This window comes from Mauremys reevesii, linkage group 3, assembly GCF_016161935.1.
Source record: "Mauremys reevesii isolate NIE-2019 linkage group 3, ASM1616193v1, whole genome shotgun sequence".
Classification (NCBI taxonomy): Eukaryota; Metazoa; Chordata; order Testudines; family Geoemydidae; genus Mauremys; species Mauremys reevesii.
In genome coordinates, this window is record NC_052625.1 from 80,121,261 (window position 1) to 80,143,808 (window position 22,548).

Genomic DNA, 22,548 nt, shown 5'->3' on the forward strand with positions numbered 1-22,548 from the left:
CCTTGACAAAAGAAAAAAAAAAGAAAAAAAAAAAGAATAACGGTTATTTATTAATTTAATTTTTATTTATATATTTTTGTTGCACAGTTATCTTGGAGTTCGAGGTGATACTTTAACATCGAATTTTTAAAAAGTTTTATAATTTGTCAATTAAAATATGCGTCACATCCACGTCTATAGCCCTCGCCTTTACCTGCAGGCGGCTTCTTGAGTGTGCGACCCCTGCGGTAAGCTAACCATGAATACATCCCAAAAAAGAAAAATCTCAGAAGAAAATAGAGAGTTTAATTCTGCATGGACAGATTCCTTTGCCTTCACTGCCAACGACACTGGCTTACCTGTGTGCTTGATATGTGGCGAGAAATTAGCAAACAACAAAAAATGTAACGTTGAAAGACATTTTCAAAACAAGCACTCAGCATTTTCTGAAAAGTACCCAACTGAAGATGGGCAAAAGAGAGCGATTTCGGAACTACTACGGAAAGTTGAGCAGAGCAAACATACTTTCAAGAAGTGGATCAACTCTCCAAACTCAACTACAGCTGCTAGTTTTGTGGCAGCTCATGAGATCGTAAGGAGGGGGAAGCCGTTCACAGACGGAGAATACATGAAAGAATCGTTCATAAAAATATCAGAGCATCTATTCTCCGAATTCAAAAACAAACAGGAAATTATTCAGAAAATTAAAGAAATGCCTCTCTCTGCAAAGACCGTCAAGGACAGGACCATTAAAATGGCAACAAACATCACCAGTAAGCAAATTGATTACATCAATTCAGCTCAAGCATATTCAATTGCCTGTGATGAGTCAAGTGATGTAAACGATATTGAGCAGACAGCACTGTTATGCAGATATGTGAACTCTGATGGGAAGAACTGATTGAACTCATACCGCTAAAGGGCCAGACGCGGGGACAGGACATTTGTGAGGCTGTTTTGAGTTGTCTAAAAGCCAAAGGAATAAACACCACTCACCTGGTGTCAGTGTCTACTGATGGTGCACCCAGTATGAGAGGAGCACAGAAGGGCTTTGTGAATTTACTTCAAAAGTCGCTGGATTGAGAGCTGATGATGTTTCACTGCATCTTGCACCAAGAAGCACTGTGCGCTCAAACATTCCCCCCTGAATGTGTGGAAGTGATGAACCTCGTTATTAAGATAGTGAACAAAATAATTGCAAACGGGTTAAAACAACCGACAGTTTTGTTCATGGTTAGATGAAGTCGAGAGCGCATATTTGGATCTCCTGCTGCACAACAGAGTTCGGTGGCTGTCAAGGGGAGACGTGCTGAAGCAACCGCTGCTTGTCTGGAACATGTGAAAACCTTCTTGGAAAGCAAAGGCCTCAGCTATCCCAAACTGGGAGACCTCGATTGGCTGGAAAAGTTTTATTTCATGGTGGATATGACAATTCACTTAAACACGCTGAATAAAAAATCTCCAGGGAAAGGGAAGCACGGCCCTGCAGTTGCTGGAGGATGTTCTGGCGTCTGAGCGCAAGATGACAGTGTTTGCCAGAGATGTACAGAGAGGTACGCTCTCTCACTTGCCCTCCCTGAGAGAGTTCAAAGAAGAGAACAAGCACATAAATTGTGATTATTTACACCGTGCAATTATGGCAATGCAAGCTGCATTTGGAGAAAGATTCAGCGAGTTCAGAAAGGAAAAAAACACTCTGTCCTTCCCTGTCACACCGCTGGACATCGACCCATCCCTGCTGAACATATCCGCATTCACAGGGATAAGTCAGCCCGATCTTGAAATTGAACTGGCCGACATAGCGGATAAAGACTTATGGGTGTCCAAGTTCAAAAGCCTGACAGCGGATCTTGAAGAAGTCGCCCGTCAGAAGGCCACTCTTGCTAAAGAGCACAAATGGAATGAAACCCGAAGAGGATGAGAGCACACTGAAATGGACTTGTCAAAAAACGTTCCTAATTTTATGTTTACTTTTTTAAAACTGCTAAGCTGCAACTATATGTTTTTTTATATAAAAGTGGGCTACGTTTTATTTTAATTTTACACAAATACGGGAAGGACTCAAAAAGGCCTGCATAGTTCAGTGTTTAATTTATTTCAAAGTAGGCCTACACATGCACACTGCACTTCTGTTTGTTGTATTCTGTTGTTGTAACAGGTAAAATTAGAAAAAGATTAAAACTTTTAAAAGTTTATAAGCAGTGTTATGTTTTGCGGCTCCAGACTATTTTTCTTTAGTGGAAGAGGGGGCAAAATGGCTCTTTTGATAGTAAAGGTTGCCAACCCCTGGTATAGAAAATACTTACTGCCTGGTCTCTGCCCCCTCTCAGTTTTATGCAGTGCTTAGCCACTGTCATGGATATAAAGAGGAAGATGAAGTGCAACATTAAGAAATATTTTATTTGTTTATCTTTTCCAGGGACACAATCAAATCATAATGTACAGCAGACCAGTATATTTTTGTATCTTGTGTGGCCTTATTTTGCTACTAGATGCTGGATCTAAAGACAAAAATCCTTCGATTTACACAGTATATGGCTTGAAGCTCTTTTCTCCTGGATCTCTCCAATCAGCCAGAGACCATATAATAGGTGAGTTGATACTTTGCCTGTGAATGTAAAAATGAGCTAACCATTAGCTGGAGAGCCTGCATTTTCCCATGTTGACAATCAAATTAATGTTATGGAGTAGTGTCTTTGTCTCCTTCGTTCATCTAAAGGTTAAACCTGTAGAAAAACTTTGAAGAAGTCAGCATGCAGATATGGTGGCGCAGGGCATCCATCACTCACCCTAAAATCAGTTCTTAAAACAAGAAGGATTATATTTGTATTCTCTGTAGAAAACTAACAGTCACTGATGATATTAGAAAAAGACATCTGTGAATGCAGTTATGCCTTGTACGGTGGTCATGTACACAAAGACATCACATCACAGATCAGCCATCTTCCCCACTCTGCTGCTCTGGGGAAGTCACACCTGCTATACTGCATTGTGTCTGGGCACCTCATTACTGGTAAAATATTTGCAATCTGATGATGCTTAAGACGAGCAACAAATATAGATTTAAATTTTCATCGTGAGTCAAAGAGCTGTGTGTGTAAACAATGATGAAGGGGAAAACATTATAACAATTACCAGTATAATGAAGGATATAAACAATAAGGGTGACATAATTTAAGGTAGAGAGGAGAAATGGGATGAAACTGAAAAACAAACAAAAAAAACCTTAGGCTTAATATTGGGAAAACTTCCTGACACTGAGATGGGTTGGCTGTAGAACAGTCTCCCCAAGGAAGTGGTAGAAGCCCAGTTGTTTAAGACATTTAAAACAAGAGAAAACAAAGTATTGGAGTGAGCAAGCTTGTGGCATGGACTAGATGACCTAATAGGACTTTTCCATCTGTGATCGCTATACTTGTGTGTAGCTGCAGCTAAAGCTTGCTTATGCTATTTTTAGGATGGACTTATGGCATTGTACATGTCCTTGTTGGTTTCCATTTCCCCTCACCACAGACTGGGGGGGAAACGAAGACCTGCATCACTTATTTTCATTAGTTTTGTTTGCTCTGATTACAGTTTCTTCTTACATCTTATTTTATCTGCCTGTCAAAAATGAACAGTAAAAACACTGATACATAATTCATCAAGAATCCTAAATGACTCCAGGGATAAGATAAATGGAAAAACTATAGCAACGGCTATAGAATGAGTAAGCTTATAAATGTGCTAATTTTGGCTGACCTTAGAGACGTCATAGAGCAGAGTCTTGCAGCAGACTGGAAAAGAGAGAGGGAGGTGGAGAGGGATTACAAACTCATATTGGCATTTGGAACCTATAAAAAAATAGAAGCCAGCTGCCTTAAGCATCTCACCCTCTTCTTGTTTTCTAGCTGTGAAAGCAGGTTATTCTTGGTATTACAGTGTCCCATTCATTGTCATCATTCCACCATGTTTCTGGGATGCCTATTATATCAATATTCTCATTTAATACCAGGCACTCAAGGTCGCCCATCTCAATATTTAAACTTCTAGCATTTGTATACAAACACTTTTAAAATTTGTCACTTTTTAGTTGTCTGCCTTCATGTGATGTGACTGAATGGGACTCTTTTTTTTCATTTGACTGTTTCTCTTCAGTTCCTACCTGTACTTTATCAAATTCTATCTTCTGTTTACTAGGATATTGAGAATGCTCATTAATAGATCCCCTCTCTGTGGGATGTCTCTGTCTGAATTATGTGCTCCTTTGTGCCTTAGTTTATGTGCACCAGCCCTTAGTTTAAAAACTCCTTTCTGACCTTTTTAATTTTATGTGCCAGTAGTCTGGGTCTGTTTTGGTTTAGGTGGAGCTCATCCTTCCTATGTAGGCTCCTCTTTTTTCCCAAAAGATTCCCTAATTCCTAATAAACCTATCACAAATTCCTAGGCCAAAAGTTGTACTGCTTGTTTGCAGTATGCTTTAACAGATAACACCAGGTAAGTGGGTGGTGGCAATTTATTTTTGTATTTTGCCATTTCCTTTTTCAATTCTAAAAGAAGAAGTTTTTATAGAATCTTTTCCTGGTACTTCAATACAACATTCAAATGTGTCTCACTCACACTGAGAAGATGCCCTGCAAAGCAGCAGCAGCAGTCATGGCCCACAGATATATCTGGTACTGGGGAAAATCAAGGACTAGATTTTCTGTTAGTAATGCTCAGCACCCGCAACCTGGGTCAGATTTCAGAAGTACTGAACTCCCATTTAGGTACTTAAATGAAGTGGCTGGATTTTCTCAAGTGCTCGGCACCTACTAGTTTCCATGGTTCTCAATTCAGATTGATTAGGTTCAATACTGAATGGCAAATAAATCTTTATTTGGGTGATTGGTAGTTCAGGGGCTTGCTAATGAGACATGGATCCTGTATCACTGGTTCAAATCCAGCACAGGGCAGTAGTCACCAAAGTTTGCCATCATCTGATGTCTGCTGTTCAATGATGTATGGCAAGTGATTTGCTGATCTCACTCATAAGAACTACCACATATTAAATACATAACCACTTACATTAACAAACATGCTTTTAGCATTTATTGGCTGAAATAGGCTCAGTTCTGCACTTTTTACTTACGTTAATCTCCCAATGAGGTCAACTGAAATAAGGAATTCAAGACTGAATCCAATGAAGAAACTGATTTAAAGGCGTGATCCTACAGCCATTTAAGTAGATAGCAAAACTGGCATTGATTTATTGTTGTTCATCTCCTAAATGGTTTGCCTGCTAAGGCATAGACCAGTTTAAAACACATTTTATATGTAATGATGTTATGCATCCAACAAGTTTCTACTGAATTGAGTTTGTTTCACAATCTAGTAATAAACCTTTTACAGTAATTCACTGTGCAGCTTCAGAATAACCAGTTTCTTAGTCAGTCTTCCAAGTGCAACAATTTTGGTTGATTTTATTCATATATACTATATTCATAGTTATCAGAAATAAGACAGAAATAACACAGTACCTCTGGAAAACTTTTGTTTTATATTCTATGACCCTTAGACAACAGTTCATTGATTTCTCGATATACAACTCCAAAACACTTAAATTACAAGCAAAGTATATTATATTTATTATACTATGCCTTATTTTTCAGTTCATGCTGTACCTATAAAGAGATCTCTACACCATGGGTGAAATCCTAGATCCATTAAAATTAATGGCAAAACTTCCATTGTCTTCAGTAGGGCTAGGATTTCACTCCATATTATTAGCACAGTCTAGAATACTGAAAACAGAAATACTTGAATATCTTCACCATTTAAAGGAACTGTTTAAGTCCAGACAGCTCCAGCAGTCTGGCAGGACAATATGTAACCACTCACAAGACCTACATTTGAATCTACATTCAGAATTCTTCATGTGGTGAAAGAATGGATTTGCTACCTCTTGAGGATACAAAGTTTACCAACTTGAAGAATCCAGAAGCTTGATATGATAACGTTATGTGTTCTGAACAGCAAGAGGTTGTCCAAATCTTTGACCATGAGGAAATATTACAACATAGCTGTTGCTGTACGGAGGGACGATTGCATTATAAAGGAAGTAAATGGTGGGCAGGACTGCAGGGGTTAAGTCAATGCCCTGCATTCTCACTCAGGCAAGCCTTAGCCCTTAAACCATGATATAAAAGAAATGAGAAATTTTGGTCAGACTATGGGTGAAGAAGAGCCAGAAATGATGCTTTAGGCCAGGGGCTCTCAAACTGGAGGTCAGGACCCTCAAGGGATTGCGAGGTTATTACATGGAGAGTCGCGAGCTGTCAGCCTCCACCCCAAACCCTGCTTTGCATCCAGCATTTATAATGATAAATATATTTAAAAGTGTTTTTAATTTATAAGGGGGGTTGCACTCAGAGGCTTGCTATTTGAAAGGGGTCACCAGTACAAAAGTTTGAGAACCGCTGTTTTAGGCACTACTAAAATAAGTAAAGTTACAACAATTATCTGCTTTCACAGCTAGAAAACAAGAAGAGGGTGAGATGCTTAAGGCAGCTGGCTTCTATTTTTTATAGGTTCCAAATTCCAATATGAGTTTGTAATCCCTCTCCAGCTCCCTCTTACATACAAAATATTAGGAATGACAGAGTAGCTTGTGCTGGTGGAGGAGTGGCACTATATGTGAAAGAAATCATACAGTCAAATATAATACAAATCTTAAATGAATCAAACTGTACCATAGAATCTATATGGATAGAAATTCCATGCTTGAATAATAGGAGCATAGTAGTAGGAATATGCTACCAACAACCTGACCAGGGTGGTGACTATGAAATGCTCTGGGAGATGAGAGATGCTATACAAATAGACAACTCAATAATAATACTGGATTTCAGCTATCCCCATATTGACTGGGTATATGTCACTTCAAGACAGTTACAGAAATAAAGTTTCTGGACACCAGTAATGACTGCTTTTTGGAGCAGCTAATTCTGGAACCCAGAAGTGGAAAGGCAATTCCTGATTTAGTCCTAAGTGGAGCACAGGATATGGTAAAAGAGGTGAATATAGCTGAACCACTCAGTAGTAGCAACTAAATTAATTAATTTAATTAATTAAATTTAACATCCTAGGAGGGGGAAAATACCCAAACAAACAAACAAAAACAAAAAAACCAACAAAAAACCCCACCACAGTAGCATTAAACTTCATAAAGGGGAACTACACAAAAATGAAGAAACTAGTTAAACAGAAATTAAAAGGAACAGCCACAAGAATAAAATGCCTGCAAGTTGCAGGGAAACTTTTTAAAAACACCACAATAGAGGCTCACATTAAATACCCCAAATTATAAATAATAGTAAGGACCAAAAAAAGTCACCATGGCTAAACAGAGTAAAACAAGTGACTAGAGGCATAAAGGCATCCTTTAAAAATTGGAAGTCAAATCCTACTGAGGAAAATAGAAAGGAGCATAAACTCTGGCAAGTCGAGTGTAAAAGTGTAATTAGGCAGGTCGAAAAAGAATTTGAAGAGCAATTAGAAAAAGAAGCAAAAACTAACAGCATTTTTTTTAAAGTACATCAGAAGCAGGAAACAATCAGTGGGGCCGCTGGATGATCAAGGTGATAAAGGAGCACTCAAGGAAGACAAAGCCATTGTGGAGAAACTAAATGAATTCTTTGCATCTGTTGTCAGTGCAGAAGACGCGAGGGAGATTCCTACACCTGAGCCATTCTTTTAGGTGACCAATCCTGAGGAACTGTACCAAATTGAAATTTCAATAGAAGAGATTTTGGAACAAACTGATAAATAAAATAGTAGTAAATCACCAGAAACAGATGGTATTCACTCAAGAGTTCTGAAGGAACTCAAATGTGAAATTGCAGAACTACTAACTGTGCGATGTAACCTATCACTTAAATCAGTTTCTGTACCAGATGACTGGAGGATAGCTAATGTGATGCCAATTTTTTAAAAAGGTGATCCTGGCAATTACAGACCAGGAAGCCTAACTTCAGTACCAGGCAAATTGATTGAAACTATAGTGAATAACAGAATTATCAGACATAGATGAACATGATTTGTTTTGGAAGAGTCAACAAGGCTTTGTAAAGGGGAAATCACGTCTCACCAATCTATTAGAATTCTTTGAGGGGGTCACAAACATGTGGACATGAGCGATCCGGTGGATATAGTGTACTTGGACTTTCAGAAAGCCGTTGACAAGGTCCCTCACCAAAGGCTCTTAAGCAAACTAAGCAATGATAGGATAAGAGGGAATGTCATTTCACGGATCTGAAATTGATTAAAAGACAGGAAACAAAGGGCAGGAATAAAAGGTCAGTTTTCAGAATAGAGAGAGGTAGATAGCAGTGTCCCCCAGGGACCTGCATTGGGAGCAAAGCTGTTCAACATATACATAAATGATCTGGAAAAAGGGGTAAACAGTGAGGTGGCAAAGTTTGCAGATGATACAAAGTTACTCAAGATAGTAAAGTCCAAAGCAGACTGCGAAGAGTTAGTTACAAAGGGATCTCACAACACTATGTGACTGCACAACAAAATGGTTGGTCGTTTCCTTAAGGGCATGGACAGGCTATTCCCACATGTCCGTCAACCAGCTCCTACCTGGGACCTGAACCTGGTCCTCTCCGCCCTCACGGGTCCTCCCTTCAAGCCCCTGGCTTCATGCTGTCTGCTGTATCTGTCATACAAAGTCGCTTTTCTTGTAGCGATCCCCTCGGCAAGGAGGGTATCCGAGCTCAGGGCGCTGACATCCGAACCCCCGTACACTGTCTTCTATAAGGACAAGGTCCAACTTAGACCTCACCTGACTTTCCTTCCCAAGGTCGTCTCCCAATTCCATATGGGACAAGATATCTTCCTACTGGTGTTTTATCCAAAGCCACACTCTTCCGGTAAGGAGCGGAGGTTGCATTCCCTGGATGTCCGCAGGGCCCTAGCCTTTTATGTTGAACGGACAAAGCCGTTTAGACGGTCGACCCAGCTCTTCATCGCGGTGGCAGATAGGATGAAGGGGCTCCCAGTCTCCTCTCAGAGGATCTCTTCATGGATCGCAGCCTGCATACGGGAATGCTATCGTATAGCCAAAACCCTTATTCCTCCGGTTACGGCCCACTCTACCAGGGCGCAGGCCTCCTCCGTGGCGTTCCTGGCTCAGATCCTGACTCAGGAGATTTGTAGAGCTGCCATGTGGTCCTCCATCCACACGTTCACGTCGCACTATGCCATCACGCACAAGGCTAGGGATGATGCAGCCTTCAGTCGTGCAGTACTCCAGTCAGCAGTGACCTCCGACCCCACCACCTAAGGTTAGGCTTGTGAGTCACCTACTTTGAATGGACGTGAACAACCACTCGAAGAAGAAAAAACGGTTACCCACCTTTTAGTAACTGTTGTTCTTCCAGATGTGTTGTTCATGTCCATTCCAATACCCACCCTCCTGCCCCTCTGTCGGAGTGCCGGCAAGAAGGAACTGAGGGGGTGGAGGGTCGGCTGGCCCCTTTATAGGGCGCCATAGTGGTGCCACTCCAGGGGGTGCCAGGGCTGACCCTACGGACGCTGCTAGGGGAAAATCTTCTGGCTGGCGTGCACGCAGCGCACGCACACCTACTTTGAATGGACATGAACAACACATCTCGAAGAACAACAGTTACTAAAAGGTGGTTAACCGTTTTTTCCTCAGCCAAAGGAATCCCCCTTCCCTCCCCCCATTCTAGAATAAAGCTAGTTAGCTCTCAGTTCCTGCAAACAGACCAGGTATTTGGATTACTAGCCTTTTAATACTAGGTCTTGATAAAATCACATGCTTTATTTTAACCAATTACAAACAAAAATACTTGCACCAAAATTGCCACTGGTTACCATGGTATTTTAAATCAAAATGCATAGCTCCCTCCCAAATATAAACCCCCCACCTTCTATTACTCTATTGGAGGGAGCCTCCAAACTGCATGTGAAAATAGCAGCTCTCAGAGCTGGTGGTGTTGCATGTGCAAACACGCATTACTACTTAAACAAGAAGGTGCTAGGTACTTTTAAGAATGCATTGTACTCCAGCCCTCTCTGGGATTCATAATTCAACTTTAACTGTGTAACTAGCCTTTCTTAATGGTCTGCTCTTCCCAGGAGAAACCAGAAAACTCCTACATCCAGTCCTCTTAAAGGCAAGGGCCTTTTAAACATCCCTTTCCCAGGCTACTCCCTGACACAGGATAAGATTAACATGTTTTAGGATTACTCCAGGGAGTATCAAAGAGGGAGTGAGATGGCAAGATTGCTTTTGTTAGCCAGCCTCCCTCACCCCCTCTCATGCTCACACCCCTTCATTCACACACTCTCCTCTGACACATTGACAGTGAGTTCTATTTCCTGTCCTATTAATTACTCTCCCGCCCCTACCCAGGCTGTTCTTGGGTCACAATAGATAGAGCGTCAAGTATCAGAGGGGTAGCCGTGTTAGTCTGGATCTGTAAAAGCAGCAAAGAGTCTTGTGGCACCTTATAGACTAACAGACGTTTTGGAGCATGAGCTTTCGTGGGTGAATACCCACTTCATCGGATGCACCCACGAAAGCTCATGCTCCAAAACGTCTGTTAGTCTATAAGATGCCACAAGACTCTTTGCTGCTTTAATAGATAGAGCAATCATTTAGCCTTCAAACTAGTCATATCAAGCTAGCTATAAAGTGACCCCCTTGCCTCACAGTGAGGATCTCTTTCTCGTTTCAGTGCCAGGCTTTTGCAAAACCCTCCTTGTGATCACTGAATTTCAAGTGATCTTGAAATGTTTGGTCTGTGGGACCAAAAATCTCTGTGATCAAATGGAGGGCTCCAGATAACTCTAGGTAGTTTGCCATCTTTACCATTGCTTTTCCTCAATAACAATCCAAGAATAGCTTGGTATGACTAGAAAAAGGAGAGAGGAGAGAAGTAAAGGTAGTGGAGGTTGTAAGCTAGGAATGGGCAAACTTTTTGGCCCGAAGGCCACATTGGGGTTGCACAACTGTATGGAGGGCCTGGTAGGGAAGGCTGTGCCTCCCCAAACAGCCTGGCCCCCACCCCCTATCACTTCCCGCTCCCTGACTGCCCCACTCAGAACCCCCAACCCCCCTGCTCCCTGTCCTGACTGCCCTGACCCCTATCCACACCCCCGCCCCCCTGACAGACCCCCCGGGACTCCCACTCCCAACCGTCCCTGTTCCCCATCCCCTGACTGCCCCCTCAGAACCTCCGCCCCATCCAGCCGCCCCCTCCTCCCTGACTGCCCCCCAGAAACCCCGACTCCCTTACCCAACCCCACCACTCTCCGCCCCTTACCAGCAGCAGGAGCTCGCAGCCGCAACACCCGGCCAGAGCCAGCTGCGCTCCCCATGCTGCCCAGCAGGAGTGGTGGGCCAGAGTGTGGCCCGCGTGGCAGCATGGCTGCGGGGGAGAGGGAACAGAGGGGGAGGGGCCTGGGACTAGGCTCCCTGGCCGGGAGCTCAGGGTCCAGGCAGGACAGTCCCGTGGGCCGCAGTTTGCCCACGTCTGTTGTAAGCACTTTCAATGGCATTTACAAGCAAGAGATGGAGAACTTTTATGCATATGCAATTTTTGTTAGTGCTAGGATACCCCGGTGATGGGCACATTATAAATACCAGCATAGGTGTTCAGTTCATTGAGCTGTGTCACACCAACCCTAAAGCACTTATACTTTTTCTCTGAGGGGTAGCCGTGTTTGTCTGTATGGTTAGTCTTTAAGGTGCCTCCACTTTCCTCGTTGGTTTTTATACTTTTTTTGCGTCCAACCCCTGAGCTTGTCCTGTCTCTTCTGTGTTTGAATTCTTCAGCAGGAGTTACCAAACTAGATACTTGTAGAATAATATGATAGGTGAAGAAGCACTAATATATGCAGTCAGATCTAACGGAGCATATTGCTGTATTATTTTAACCCAGCAAGATTCATTAGCAGGAAGGACTGTAAGTAAAATGGGATAATTGGAATATAGCAAAGAAAACAAATATCATTGGTAATGTTTGTTTTTGTTTTAAAAGTCAGTATGGAAATAAGAGAAACGTCAGCAGTTTATTGCATTTAAGTATTATCGGGGCAAATAAGAAAAAAATGCAGACAGCCCAGCATGTATAACTAATAAATATATGCTTGTTCACAGGGAGAATTGCCGGGAACAGCAGAACATTTTTTCTGTGAGAAATGGGGCAAACGATCCATGCAATTTGCAACACAATTTTTCACAGTTTCCCAATGGCCCTGTTAACATAACTATCAGATTGGTTTTTCTTTGACTAAAACTGTAACCTGCCATGTGTTGCCCCTCTCCTTTTTAACATGGACTACAGATCATATTTTCCTTAGTTCCTTATGATACAGTTTCAATTTGACTCGTGTTGGCAGCAATTCATGCGCTACTCTTTTGCCATACGTTCTCCTTTTATTTCCCCAGGTCTTACCAAGAAAATCTCTTCTTCAGAATCTGCTTATCTCATATTTTGTTTAACATACTGTTATTTCTATCTTGTTTCTTTCCCCCTCATTTTGTTTGTTCTGCAGCACTCTGAATACTTCATTTCTTGCTTGTCTAAATTTACTATGCCACCTGCATATGTCTGGTTTCAGCTTCCCTCATCACTGATTATCTTCACCCATCCCAGTGTTGTTGCTTACACAGGGCTCGATCGTGCAAGGTGCTGAGAATTCAGGCTAGGATCCAGCACAGTGTTTAAGCATGTGATTAAATTTAACCATATGAATAGTCCCATTGAAGTTAGTAAGACTGTTCATCTGCTTAAAGTTAAGCATGTGCTTAAATGCTTTGCTAGATCATGGCCAGCATGCTCTGTACCTTGCAGGATTGAGCCCACAGAGACAGCAGCGATGTGATCAGAACACAAAACAGGAAGCACAGACCCTGCTTCCTTTGACCGTGGGAAAGTCACTTAAAGTGAGGGGGACCGCTCTGAAAAGTGGCTATGTATAAATGGCACCTTCTTACTCAATAGATCACCTTGCCTTTGAATATTTTTTTTTTTTACAATTTAAATAAGTTTCTGTTTTTTAATTCTGGCCGTTCTGCAGAGTCAAGGCAGCTATGAGAGAGTGAGCTGGATTCTGTTCTTGCTCAGACATCATCAGCAGAACTGGTAACTAACTTCCAGTTGCAGAATCTTTGATGATGTATGTATGTATGTATTAGCCAGAGCTCAGTAATTCCAGGTTGAGTTTGCAGAGCCCTCAAGTTAAGGAAAAAATGTTTTTTACTTTTAAACTGAACAGAATTGATTTTAAAAGTGGTTGATAAATGGTGAAGAGACTACATTATGCCATTTTTCCCCTGGTCACTTTTCAAAGTAGAACTGAACTTTAACCCTTTGTGTATTAGTTTATCTATCTGTAAAACAGGAAATAATATTTACCTCAGACGGTTGTGAGAAATAATGTCGATAAAGTGCTTTGGAGGATAAATAGGTTTGTATGAATTCTTCATAGCTAGCGCTACCTATTATTGCTTTTAGAGAAACATTAAATATTAATAATAATTTTAAATAACAATGAAATGCCTGCAAAATGTAACCATTGTTCCTAATATCAAAATCTGTGCAGAAAGCATTACAATATAATGGAAAAGTAGCTTATCCCAGTTTGAGGCAACTTCTCTCTGTTTTTCATACAAATATGTTCAGTTATTGTGACATTCAAATATGTGCTAACATACATCTTGTTTTAATTTCAGTGTTTTTGTATTGCTTCCCTGCAATTTCTCTTCTTGGCCTTTTCCCTCAAATCAACACCTTCTGTATATATCTCTTGGAACAAATAGACATGTTACTTTTTGGTGGTTCTGGTAAGTAGTTTATTGTAGCCTGAGCTCATCTGTTCATGCCCACAGCCATAAATTAAGCTGGGTTGTACTGCACATTTTGAGGCCTCATTCACACTACAATTGAAATGGTGCTTGTGGCAGTTACACACGGTTTCTTGCATATGGACAAGGATTTTTTCTGACAACAGCAGTACTTAAACTGTGTGCTAGACTATGAATCCCCCCACAGAAATATTTTTAGCATATCTAACATGATCCTTGGTAAAACTTAAATCCTTTTCCACATGAAGGAAAACATGTTAGAAGCATGGTGATTTGTGTCATCATTTCAAGTACAGTATGGATAAGCCCAAAAAGAGAAAGGGACTATTTAGTAGTCCCCCCCGCTTTCCCCTGGCTCAAATAAGAAAAAAAAAAATCATATGGCTAAAACTACCATATGCATCTGGGGTAGCTTTTTCTTAACTTCTTGACTCTTGAATAATGTAGCAGACCTGAGGACAAAACATGTTGGGTAAAACCCCAACCCCACCAAAGTCAAGTGAAGTTTTGCTCTGACTTCCATGGAACCAGAATTTCAGCCGGTGAGAGTGCTACCAAATTTGCTGACTACCACCCCCCCCTCATTTTGTTTTTTGTTTCAGAGGAATGCTGCAATGGAATTCAGCAGTATAAGAGTTAAAGCATTTTAAAGCAGCATCCTTCCTTTTCTCCTCTTCAAAAATGAAAAAAGGATAGGCAGCAACATTTTGGCAGGGCATACAAATATAAAAAATGATAGATCTTTAGGGTGAAATCCTAGTCCCACTCACATCAATGGCAAAACTCCCATTGATTTAGTGAGGCCAGAATTTCACCCTTAAGTCTCTTGAGGAGCTTGTTTAACTGATCAAAATATTGAAGGCTTTCTTTATACAAAGAAAGAGGATAACACTGTGATACAAGATTTCTATTAATTAAATTCTGGTTGAGCGAATCCTTTTTTGTTTTGGTTGCAACTTGTTTCATCAAGAAAGTAACAAACTTTTGATGTCTGCATTTCAGCTGCTGCTGGATTGATATCTGCCCTCTACAGTATTTCTCGAAGCTTTGTAGTTGTGATTGTACTGCACGCTTTTTGCTTCAATGCAGTGAAGGTAAGTGGGAATAACTGCAGTGGCAAAATGGACTATCCATGCTTCAGGAGATACTCTAGTTTAGTGAGTAGCTTTAGTTCTAATTTATCGTGCATCCATTTTATCAATTGTTATTTCCCAAAATAACTTAAAGCATGGCTCATAAATGTACGTCTTATAAGCTACTCTATAATATTTAGAAATCTAAGTGAAATACTGGCATAAATGTTAACCTAACACCCATGACTTCATGGAACACTGGAGTCTGGCCATCCTACCTGAAATTGTTGCATTGTGTTTTCACTACAAAGGGCCAAAAGCAGCTGTGCTTTTTGGCCGACTTCAGTGCGAGTTATCCTGATCATGCCCATGCTGAATTTGGTCCAAATTCTTAACAAAGACTCTGCTTTCTTTAAAACAAAACAAAACGGCACGCGCACCACCACCATCCCCAAGCAACTTCCCTCCCCCCTTTTTTAAATTACAACAGCATGCAATACAGTTGCTCTAATTTTGAGCTTGTTATATTTTCTACAGAACATTGTTAGGCTACATGTACTCTGCAAAAACCACAAAATAAAACTGATGGCAGCGAGTCTCAAAGCCTGGGTCATCTGGCTAAGGCTCACAGGGCTCAAAAAAGCAGTGTCAGCGTTCCTGCTTGGGCTGCAGCCTGGGCTCTGAAACTCTCCCCTCTCCGTGCGTTTCAGAGCCTGAACTCTAGCCCAAGTGGGAATGTCTATACTGCTATTTGGAGCCCCATTGCATGAGCCCGAGTCAGTTAACCCGAACACTGAGACTCTGTAATTGGTGTGTTTTTCTGTGGTGTAGATGTACTCATAATTATGGTGGCTACTAACACTATACTATCAGAGGGGTAGCCATGTTAGTCTGGATCTGTAAAAGCAGCAAAGAATCCTGTGGCACCTTATAGACTAACAGACATATTGGAGCATGAGCTTTCGTGCTCCAATACTCACCGTATTCACCCACGAAAGCTCATGCTCCAATACATCAGTTAGTCTATAAGGTGCCACAGGACTCTTTGCTGCTAACACTATACCGTAATTAGAATCTGTCTACATTTCCATTGTTAAACCGTTTTTTTGTTGTTGTTTTTTTGGGGGGTTGGGGGGGTTAGTATTGAGCCCTAAAAGTATGGTCCATATTGAAATTTGGCCTACAAGGTCTAGAGTAAAAATGAATTTATATAGACTATATATAATTTCTCTAATACCACACAGCCCCTGTCCTTCTCATTTGGCAATGCTTTCTTTGCAGAAATAGAGGAAAATAGGTGTTTTAATTTTTGTTGTAATTTTGTGCTTGGTATAATTCAATTTTTTATGATCAGATTGTGTGTGTCCTCTGTAATTTTTGGTGTGTCATTTAAACAAACTTTGGAGGTGAAATCCTGGTTCCTTTTAAGTCAGTGGTAAAATTCTGGTTGACCTCAAGATTTCACCCTAGATCTTGTGAGATTAAAAACAAACTATTTTTCCTTAATGTTTTTATAGTACTATATAGCAGGCTCCATACCTGATTATTGCACCTGTCAAATAACCGTGGAGTGGTGCTTCAAAGATGTAGGACGGTGTGAGATACATCTTCAAGCAGCTCTCAGCATCCTTCTAGGCCAGAGGTTTTCAACCAGGGGGTCCATGGCTCTTCTGGGGTGGGGAGGGGCGGAGCGTGACAAGGTTTCAAGGGGTTCGTCAAAATAAACTAGAGAGCAGAGCTGATGTCATTAGGGGCCCATGGCGGAAAGTTGAAGCCCGAGCCCCGCCTCCTGGGGCTGAAGCCAAAGCCCAAGCAACTTAGCTTCACGGGGTCCCATGTGGTGTGGGGCGCCAGGCAATTGCTGTGCTTGCTACCCCCTAATGCTGGCCATGGCGTTTAATCTACTGGATGTGCAGAAAAACAGTTGTTGTGGCACAGGTGGGCCACAGAGTTTTTATAGCATGTGTGGGGGGGGGAGGGGAGGCTCAGAAAGCAAAAGTTTGAGAACCCCTGTGCTAGGCAATAGTGATTCTACTACTGAAAAATCTGAGGGTATGTCTACCGTACAGCGGCGCAGCAATGATGCTGCAGGTATGCTGCTGTAGTGTAGATGCTTCCTACGTCAACAGTAGGGGTTTTCCCATCAATTTAGGTAATCCACCTCTCTGAGAAGGTGGTAGCATCTACAGTGGCGGTTAGGTCGACCTAACTACATCACACAAGGGGTGAAATTTTTCACAGCCCTGAACAATGTAGCTCGATGGACCTATGTTTTAGGTGTAGATGGGGCTTTTGTCCCTGTCCCCCTCAAGTATGTGTAAATGAAGGGTGAAATCATGCACATTCCAAAACAGCAAAAGGAGAATCATGTTGACGGAAAGTCTAGCAGCCCATACAGAAGACTTAAGGAACTTTCAAAGGTGTTGTTAATCAGTGAACACGTGCAATTAAGGTATGTTGCAGTGCCCCACTTAAAATGTTAGCCTACAGGTACTGCTGTCCCCAGTCCTCTATTGTATTGATTATAGTAATATTGCTTTCACCTGGCCCACTTCCATGATGCTAGAAAACTTTCCCAATCCCTGGCACAAGTTCTCTGCATCACTGTCACCAGTTCTCAACTCTATGAATGGGTCTGGAACTGGCAGTTGGGAGGAGGGTTGGGTCAGAGCCATGTGCGGAGAGAGGATTTTGAGGCACCAATTAGTAGGAAACTGGTCATATGTGGAGGGGCACTTTTGGGGATGGAAGTTGTAGGTGTCTGGGAAAGGGTCGGGTCTCCTATGAAGATGGAAAAGGAAGGATCGGTAGGGAAGGGGAGAGTCAGGGAGGTTGTGAGATGAAGAGTTTAAAAATAGCTTTTGTAAATAGCATTAGGGAAAAACCTTTTAAAATATTTTCCCGTTTATACAACTCTTTCTATTTCAGCATATTAGTTTAAATTACAACATGCAGGTGGCTTTGCAGATAAGCAATCTTGCCCAGGGGTTAGACTTCAAACTGCTTAGAAATATGCTTATAATGCTACCCTGAAGTTGGAGAGTGCTGTGAAAGATTTACAAGATATCTGCTGTAAATTACCCATGTTAAGTGCAGACTTTCTCTTCACACAGAAAAATTATACCTAATTTGAATTTTTATTGTACTGTTTTCCTGAAGATATTTATAAGCAGGATAATTTAAAGCATATAGAGATAATTCCACTTGTTTTGGCTCATAACTTTAGTCCACTAGGGTTTTAAAAGTCTCATACATCTTTCCTTTGTACAACATGAAAGGAGCACTGGCATAAACTTCCCTTGTTCCCAAGTCTCACCTAAATCATTTTGTCTCTTTATGCAATTACCTAGACTATTGTAAGGGAATAATTCTTCCACTCTTATTCATGAGTAGTACCTGACACTCTGAGTAACCCCATTGAGTTCAGTGAGACTATTTGTGGAGGAAGGGTACTAATTCAACTTAAGGGAGGGCAGCAGAATGTGGTCCTAAATAGTGACCATTGTGAAATGTGTGCTTATGCCTATGTCAGAAACAAAGTAGTATTTCTTTACAGGTAGTGGACTTGATTCTTGAGTCATACTGAAATCATTGTTATAACGGTGCACACTCCCCTCTTGTGAGCGCCTCTTATGATCTGGGTGCAAACCTGCACTCTCTCTGTTCAAGGGACTCCCTGTCGGCTGTTGCCATCATCAGGTGGGTCTTCAGTGCCTCATCCCTCTGGCTAAGTCACACAGTCAAACATATGAATGAACAAACAGGGCCTGTCGCTGTGCCCTTGGTAATGTCTGCAGCCCTGTCTCTGGGCTCAGTTCTCAGCCCCTTCTGGGCTAGCTTTAAGCCTGCCCCTGACCTGTTATATAGCAGTGCCCCAGGGCTTCCTTCCTGGAGACTCTTTAAGTCCTGTCCTTAACTTGGGCTTCTAAATGAAACTTGTCCCCTTATCAGGGCTTTGGCAACTCTGCCAGTGAGCAGTGGGGGGACCCAGGCCTGCCCACTACTCTGGAGAGTTTCACAGCCTTCCAAATCCTCATCACCCTTCTGGTCCCAGCCAGCAACTGATCTGCTCAGAACCAACATCTCCTTTTAACTGGGCCTGCTGCACTCTGATGAACTGCTTCCCTGCAGCCTTTCTAGGCAGGCTGAGAGGACCAACTTTCACGTCTCCTTTTCAGGGATGTGGTGTGGTAAGACCGCGAGGCCTTCAGCAGGGGGCCTCAAAGGGCCTGGTACACTCCATCACAATTGTACACTAGAGATTGCAGCTCAGGCACCATAGAGTCTGGTTCATTAAGCTCTAGTTCCCAATGAATGGGGGAAAGTGATATTATTACGCATGTGGTAATCACAAAGACAGAAATTATGAATTCCAAACTTGTCAGGCTTCAAAGCTACTATCTATTTATATTAAGGTAGTGTCTAGGAAACCACACTGAGGATCAAGGCCCCATTGTGCTAGGGATTGTGCATACCAATTACAAAGAAGACAGTGTGCGCCTCGGAACTTCATGTGGAACAAGATGCAACAAATGAATGACACAGCTAGTTGGGGTGTATTTATCTTATACCCTGTATGTGCTATGGAATGTGGCTAAGGAATTATAGTACATTTGATTTGACTGGACATATGGGTAGTGATGATTGGGAGTGCAAAGTAAGGAACAGAGCAGCTAGCAGAAGCAGAAACTACAGTTCACCACTGGTTTAACCAATGCCAGAGTTCAAAATTCACTTTTTTTTTTTTTGGTCTCTTTTTATTTTTATTCAAATTTGTCAGAAGCAACAGAAAAAAACACACATTGGGTATTTTTAATATACTATGGAGATAAAGAAATACATCAGCCAAAAAGATATAGGATTGGAAAACATGATAGCTTGACCCAGAAACAGAAATTATGAGCAGACAAAACATATTGCTTGTCTGAAACTTAAATCCATCAAATCTATACCTGTTTATTGGCAGGACGTCTTATATCTCAGCAGGTGTAAGCAGCAATGTTCTATTTCCTGAACTAAATTGAAGAACAGATATGTATCCTAGTGGCTTTCACTGTTTTCACTGGCAGTTTATTGCTCATGCCAAACACTCAGATGGAAAAAGACCTTCTAGTGATATCAGACTTGAACCTCTCCTTCCTTAAAAGCTTCTTGTGTCCTTATGTTTTTGTAGAATGAATAGCTTCAGCCTTATTTCCCCCTTTAGGTATTTGCATAAACAGACTTTTTCTGGCCCTTCTTTAAAAATTAAAGTATGGATATACTTTTAAAATATGAAAACTCCCAAATTGGAAATATTTTTAAATAAAATTGATATTTTAATTAGATTGATTATGACACTGTTCATCTTTTCCTTAGTGCCTTGGTTTGAAGGATGAACAGTGAGTACTAGAATAAACTAATACGGGATATGCAGGTGTGAGAAATTGTGAAGAAAGTAGGTTGAGGAGGCTTTGTTAGACTGTTTCAGTTTAGAGAGTAATCAAAGGATTAGAAAGGTGATCAAACAAAGGAATTAGAGATGTGAGGTTGGTTAGCAGTAATCTACTACTAGGTTAAGTTAGTTCTCATGCTGTCAATTGGACAATGTACAGCCCTCAGAACACGTTATGTGACTTTACAATCTGTCCTGAGCCAAATCCAGCATGTTATGGGGTAAGATAGCTGTGAGGGACAGGTGTTTGTCCAGCCCTTGTGGTTTAGGCCTTCCAGGGGGCTCTTTGCCATCCTGCTTTCATTGGGTCATAGTTGAAGGTGATTTTTCAGGGCGTTTGGTAGGCATTTGGAGCAGATAATCATACTACCTTCGAGAGCATTGACCAACTGTTTGAGCGACCGGGACTTGTTTAGTTACAAAATGGATCTATTCATTTGATTTGAATTCATACCATTTGATGTTTTCAATCATTCAGAGATTCTTCCTCTCAGTGGGGTCCAGTGTCTTTTCAGTCTTGATAGAGAAAGGCCATGTTTCAGTCCCATAGGTCAGAATAGTGACCATCGAAGTCTCTCTGCTTATCAGTGATAACTAATAGAAATTAAATGGATTTATGGAAAATAGATCTTGTCAAACTAACTTGATATTTTTTAATAATATTACAGGTTTGGTTGATAAAGGTTATAGAGTTGACATAACACATACAGACTTCTGTAACAGAGAAATCTTCGGTGAGCTTAAACACAAAAAGGAAGCTTACAATAAGTGGAAACTTGGACAAATGACTAGGGAGGAGTATAAAAATATTGCTCAAGCATGCAGGGGGGTAATCAGGAAGGCCAAATCACAATTGGAGTTGCAGCTAGCAAGAGATATAAAGGGTAATAAGAAGGGTTTCTACAGGTATGTTAGCAACAAGAAGAAGGTCAGGAGAAGAGTGGGACCCTTCCTGAATGAGGGAGGCAACCTCGTGACAGATGATGTGGAAAAAGCTGAAGTACTCAATGCTTTTTTTTGCCTCGGTATTCAGAGACGAGATCAGCTCTGAGACTGCTGTACTGTGCAGCACAGTATGGGGAGGTGGTGAGCAACCCTTAGGGATGAAAGAACAGGTTAAGGACTATTTAGAAAAGCTGGATATGCACAAGTCCATGGGACGGACCTAATGCATCCAAGGGTGCTGAGGGAGTTGGCTGATGTGATTGCAGAGCCATTGGCATTATCTTTGAAAACTCGTGGATATCGGGGGAGGTCCTGGAAGATTGGAAAAAGACAAATATAGTGACCATCTTTAAAAAAAGGAAGAAGGAGAATCCAGGGTATTACAGGCTGGTCAGCCTCACCTCAGTCCCTGGACAAATCATGGAGCAGGTCCTCAACGAATGAATTTTGAAGCACTTGGAGGAGAGGAAGGTGATCAGGGACAGTCAGCATGGATTCTCCCAGGGCAAGTCATGCCTGACCAACCTGATTGCCTTCTATGATAAGATAACTGGCTAAGCGTCAGTTCTGCAGAAAAGGACCTGGGGATTACAGTGGACGAGAAGCTAGATATGACTCAACAGTGTGACCTTGTTGCCACGAAGGCTAACAGCATATTGGACTGCATTAGTAGAAGCATTGCCAGCAGATAGAGGGAAGTGATTATTACCCTTTATTCGGCACTGGTGAGGCCACACCTGGAGTATTGCATCCAGTTTTGGGCCCCCCACTACAGAAAGGATGTGGATAAATTGGAGAGAATCCAGTGGAGGACAATGAAAATGATTAGGGGGCTAGGGCACATGACTTACGAGTTGAGGCTGAGGGAATTGGTCTTATTTAGTCTGCAGAAGAATAGAGTGGGGGCGGGAGGGATTTGATAGCAGCCTTCAACTACCTGAAGGGGGTTCCAAAGAGGATGGAGCTAGGCTGTTCTCAGTGGTGGCAGATGACAGAACAAGGAGCAATGGTCTCAAGCTGCAGTGGGGAAGGTCTAGGTTGGATATTAGGAGAAGCTATTTTACTAGGAGGGTGGTGAAGCACTGGAATGGGTTACCTGGGGAGGTGGTGGAATCTCCATCCTTAATGGTTTTTAAGGCTCAGCTTGACAAAGCCCTGGCTGGGATGATTTAGTTGGTGTTGGTCCTGTTTTGAGCAGGGGGTTGGACTAGATGGCCTCCTGAGGTCTCTTTCAACCCTAATCTTCTGTGATTGTC

The 22,548-nt window shown here is 41.7% G+C and overlaps 1 protein-coding gene across 5 annotated transcripts in view; it reads left to right on the forward strand.

Moving 5' to 3' along the window:
• PCNX2 (pecanex 2) overlaps positions 1-22,548 on the forward strand; it is a 240,648-nt gene that overhangs the window by 66,092 nt on the left and 152,008 nt on the right. For all 5 annotated transcript variants that reach the window (XR_005595903.1, XM_039529322.1, XM_039529325.1 and 2 more), the window contains exons 13-15: positions 2,399-2,570; positions 13,709-13,819; positions 14,843-14,934. Coding sequence is in view for 4 of the 5 variants with exons in the window: in XM_039529322.1 (XP_039385256.1) it covers positions 2,399-2,570; positions 13,709-13,819; positions 14,843-14,934 (375 nt within the window). In the remaining variant the exon portion in view is untranslated. The remainder of the gene's footprint in view (positions 1-2,398; positions 2,571-13,708; positions 13,820-14,842; positions 14,935-22,548) is intronic.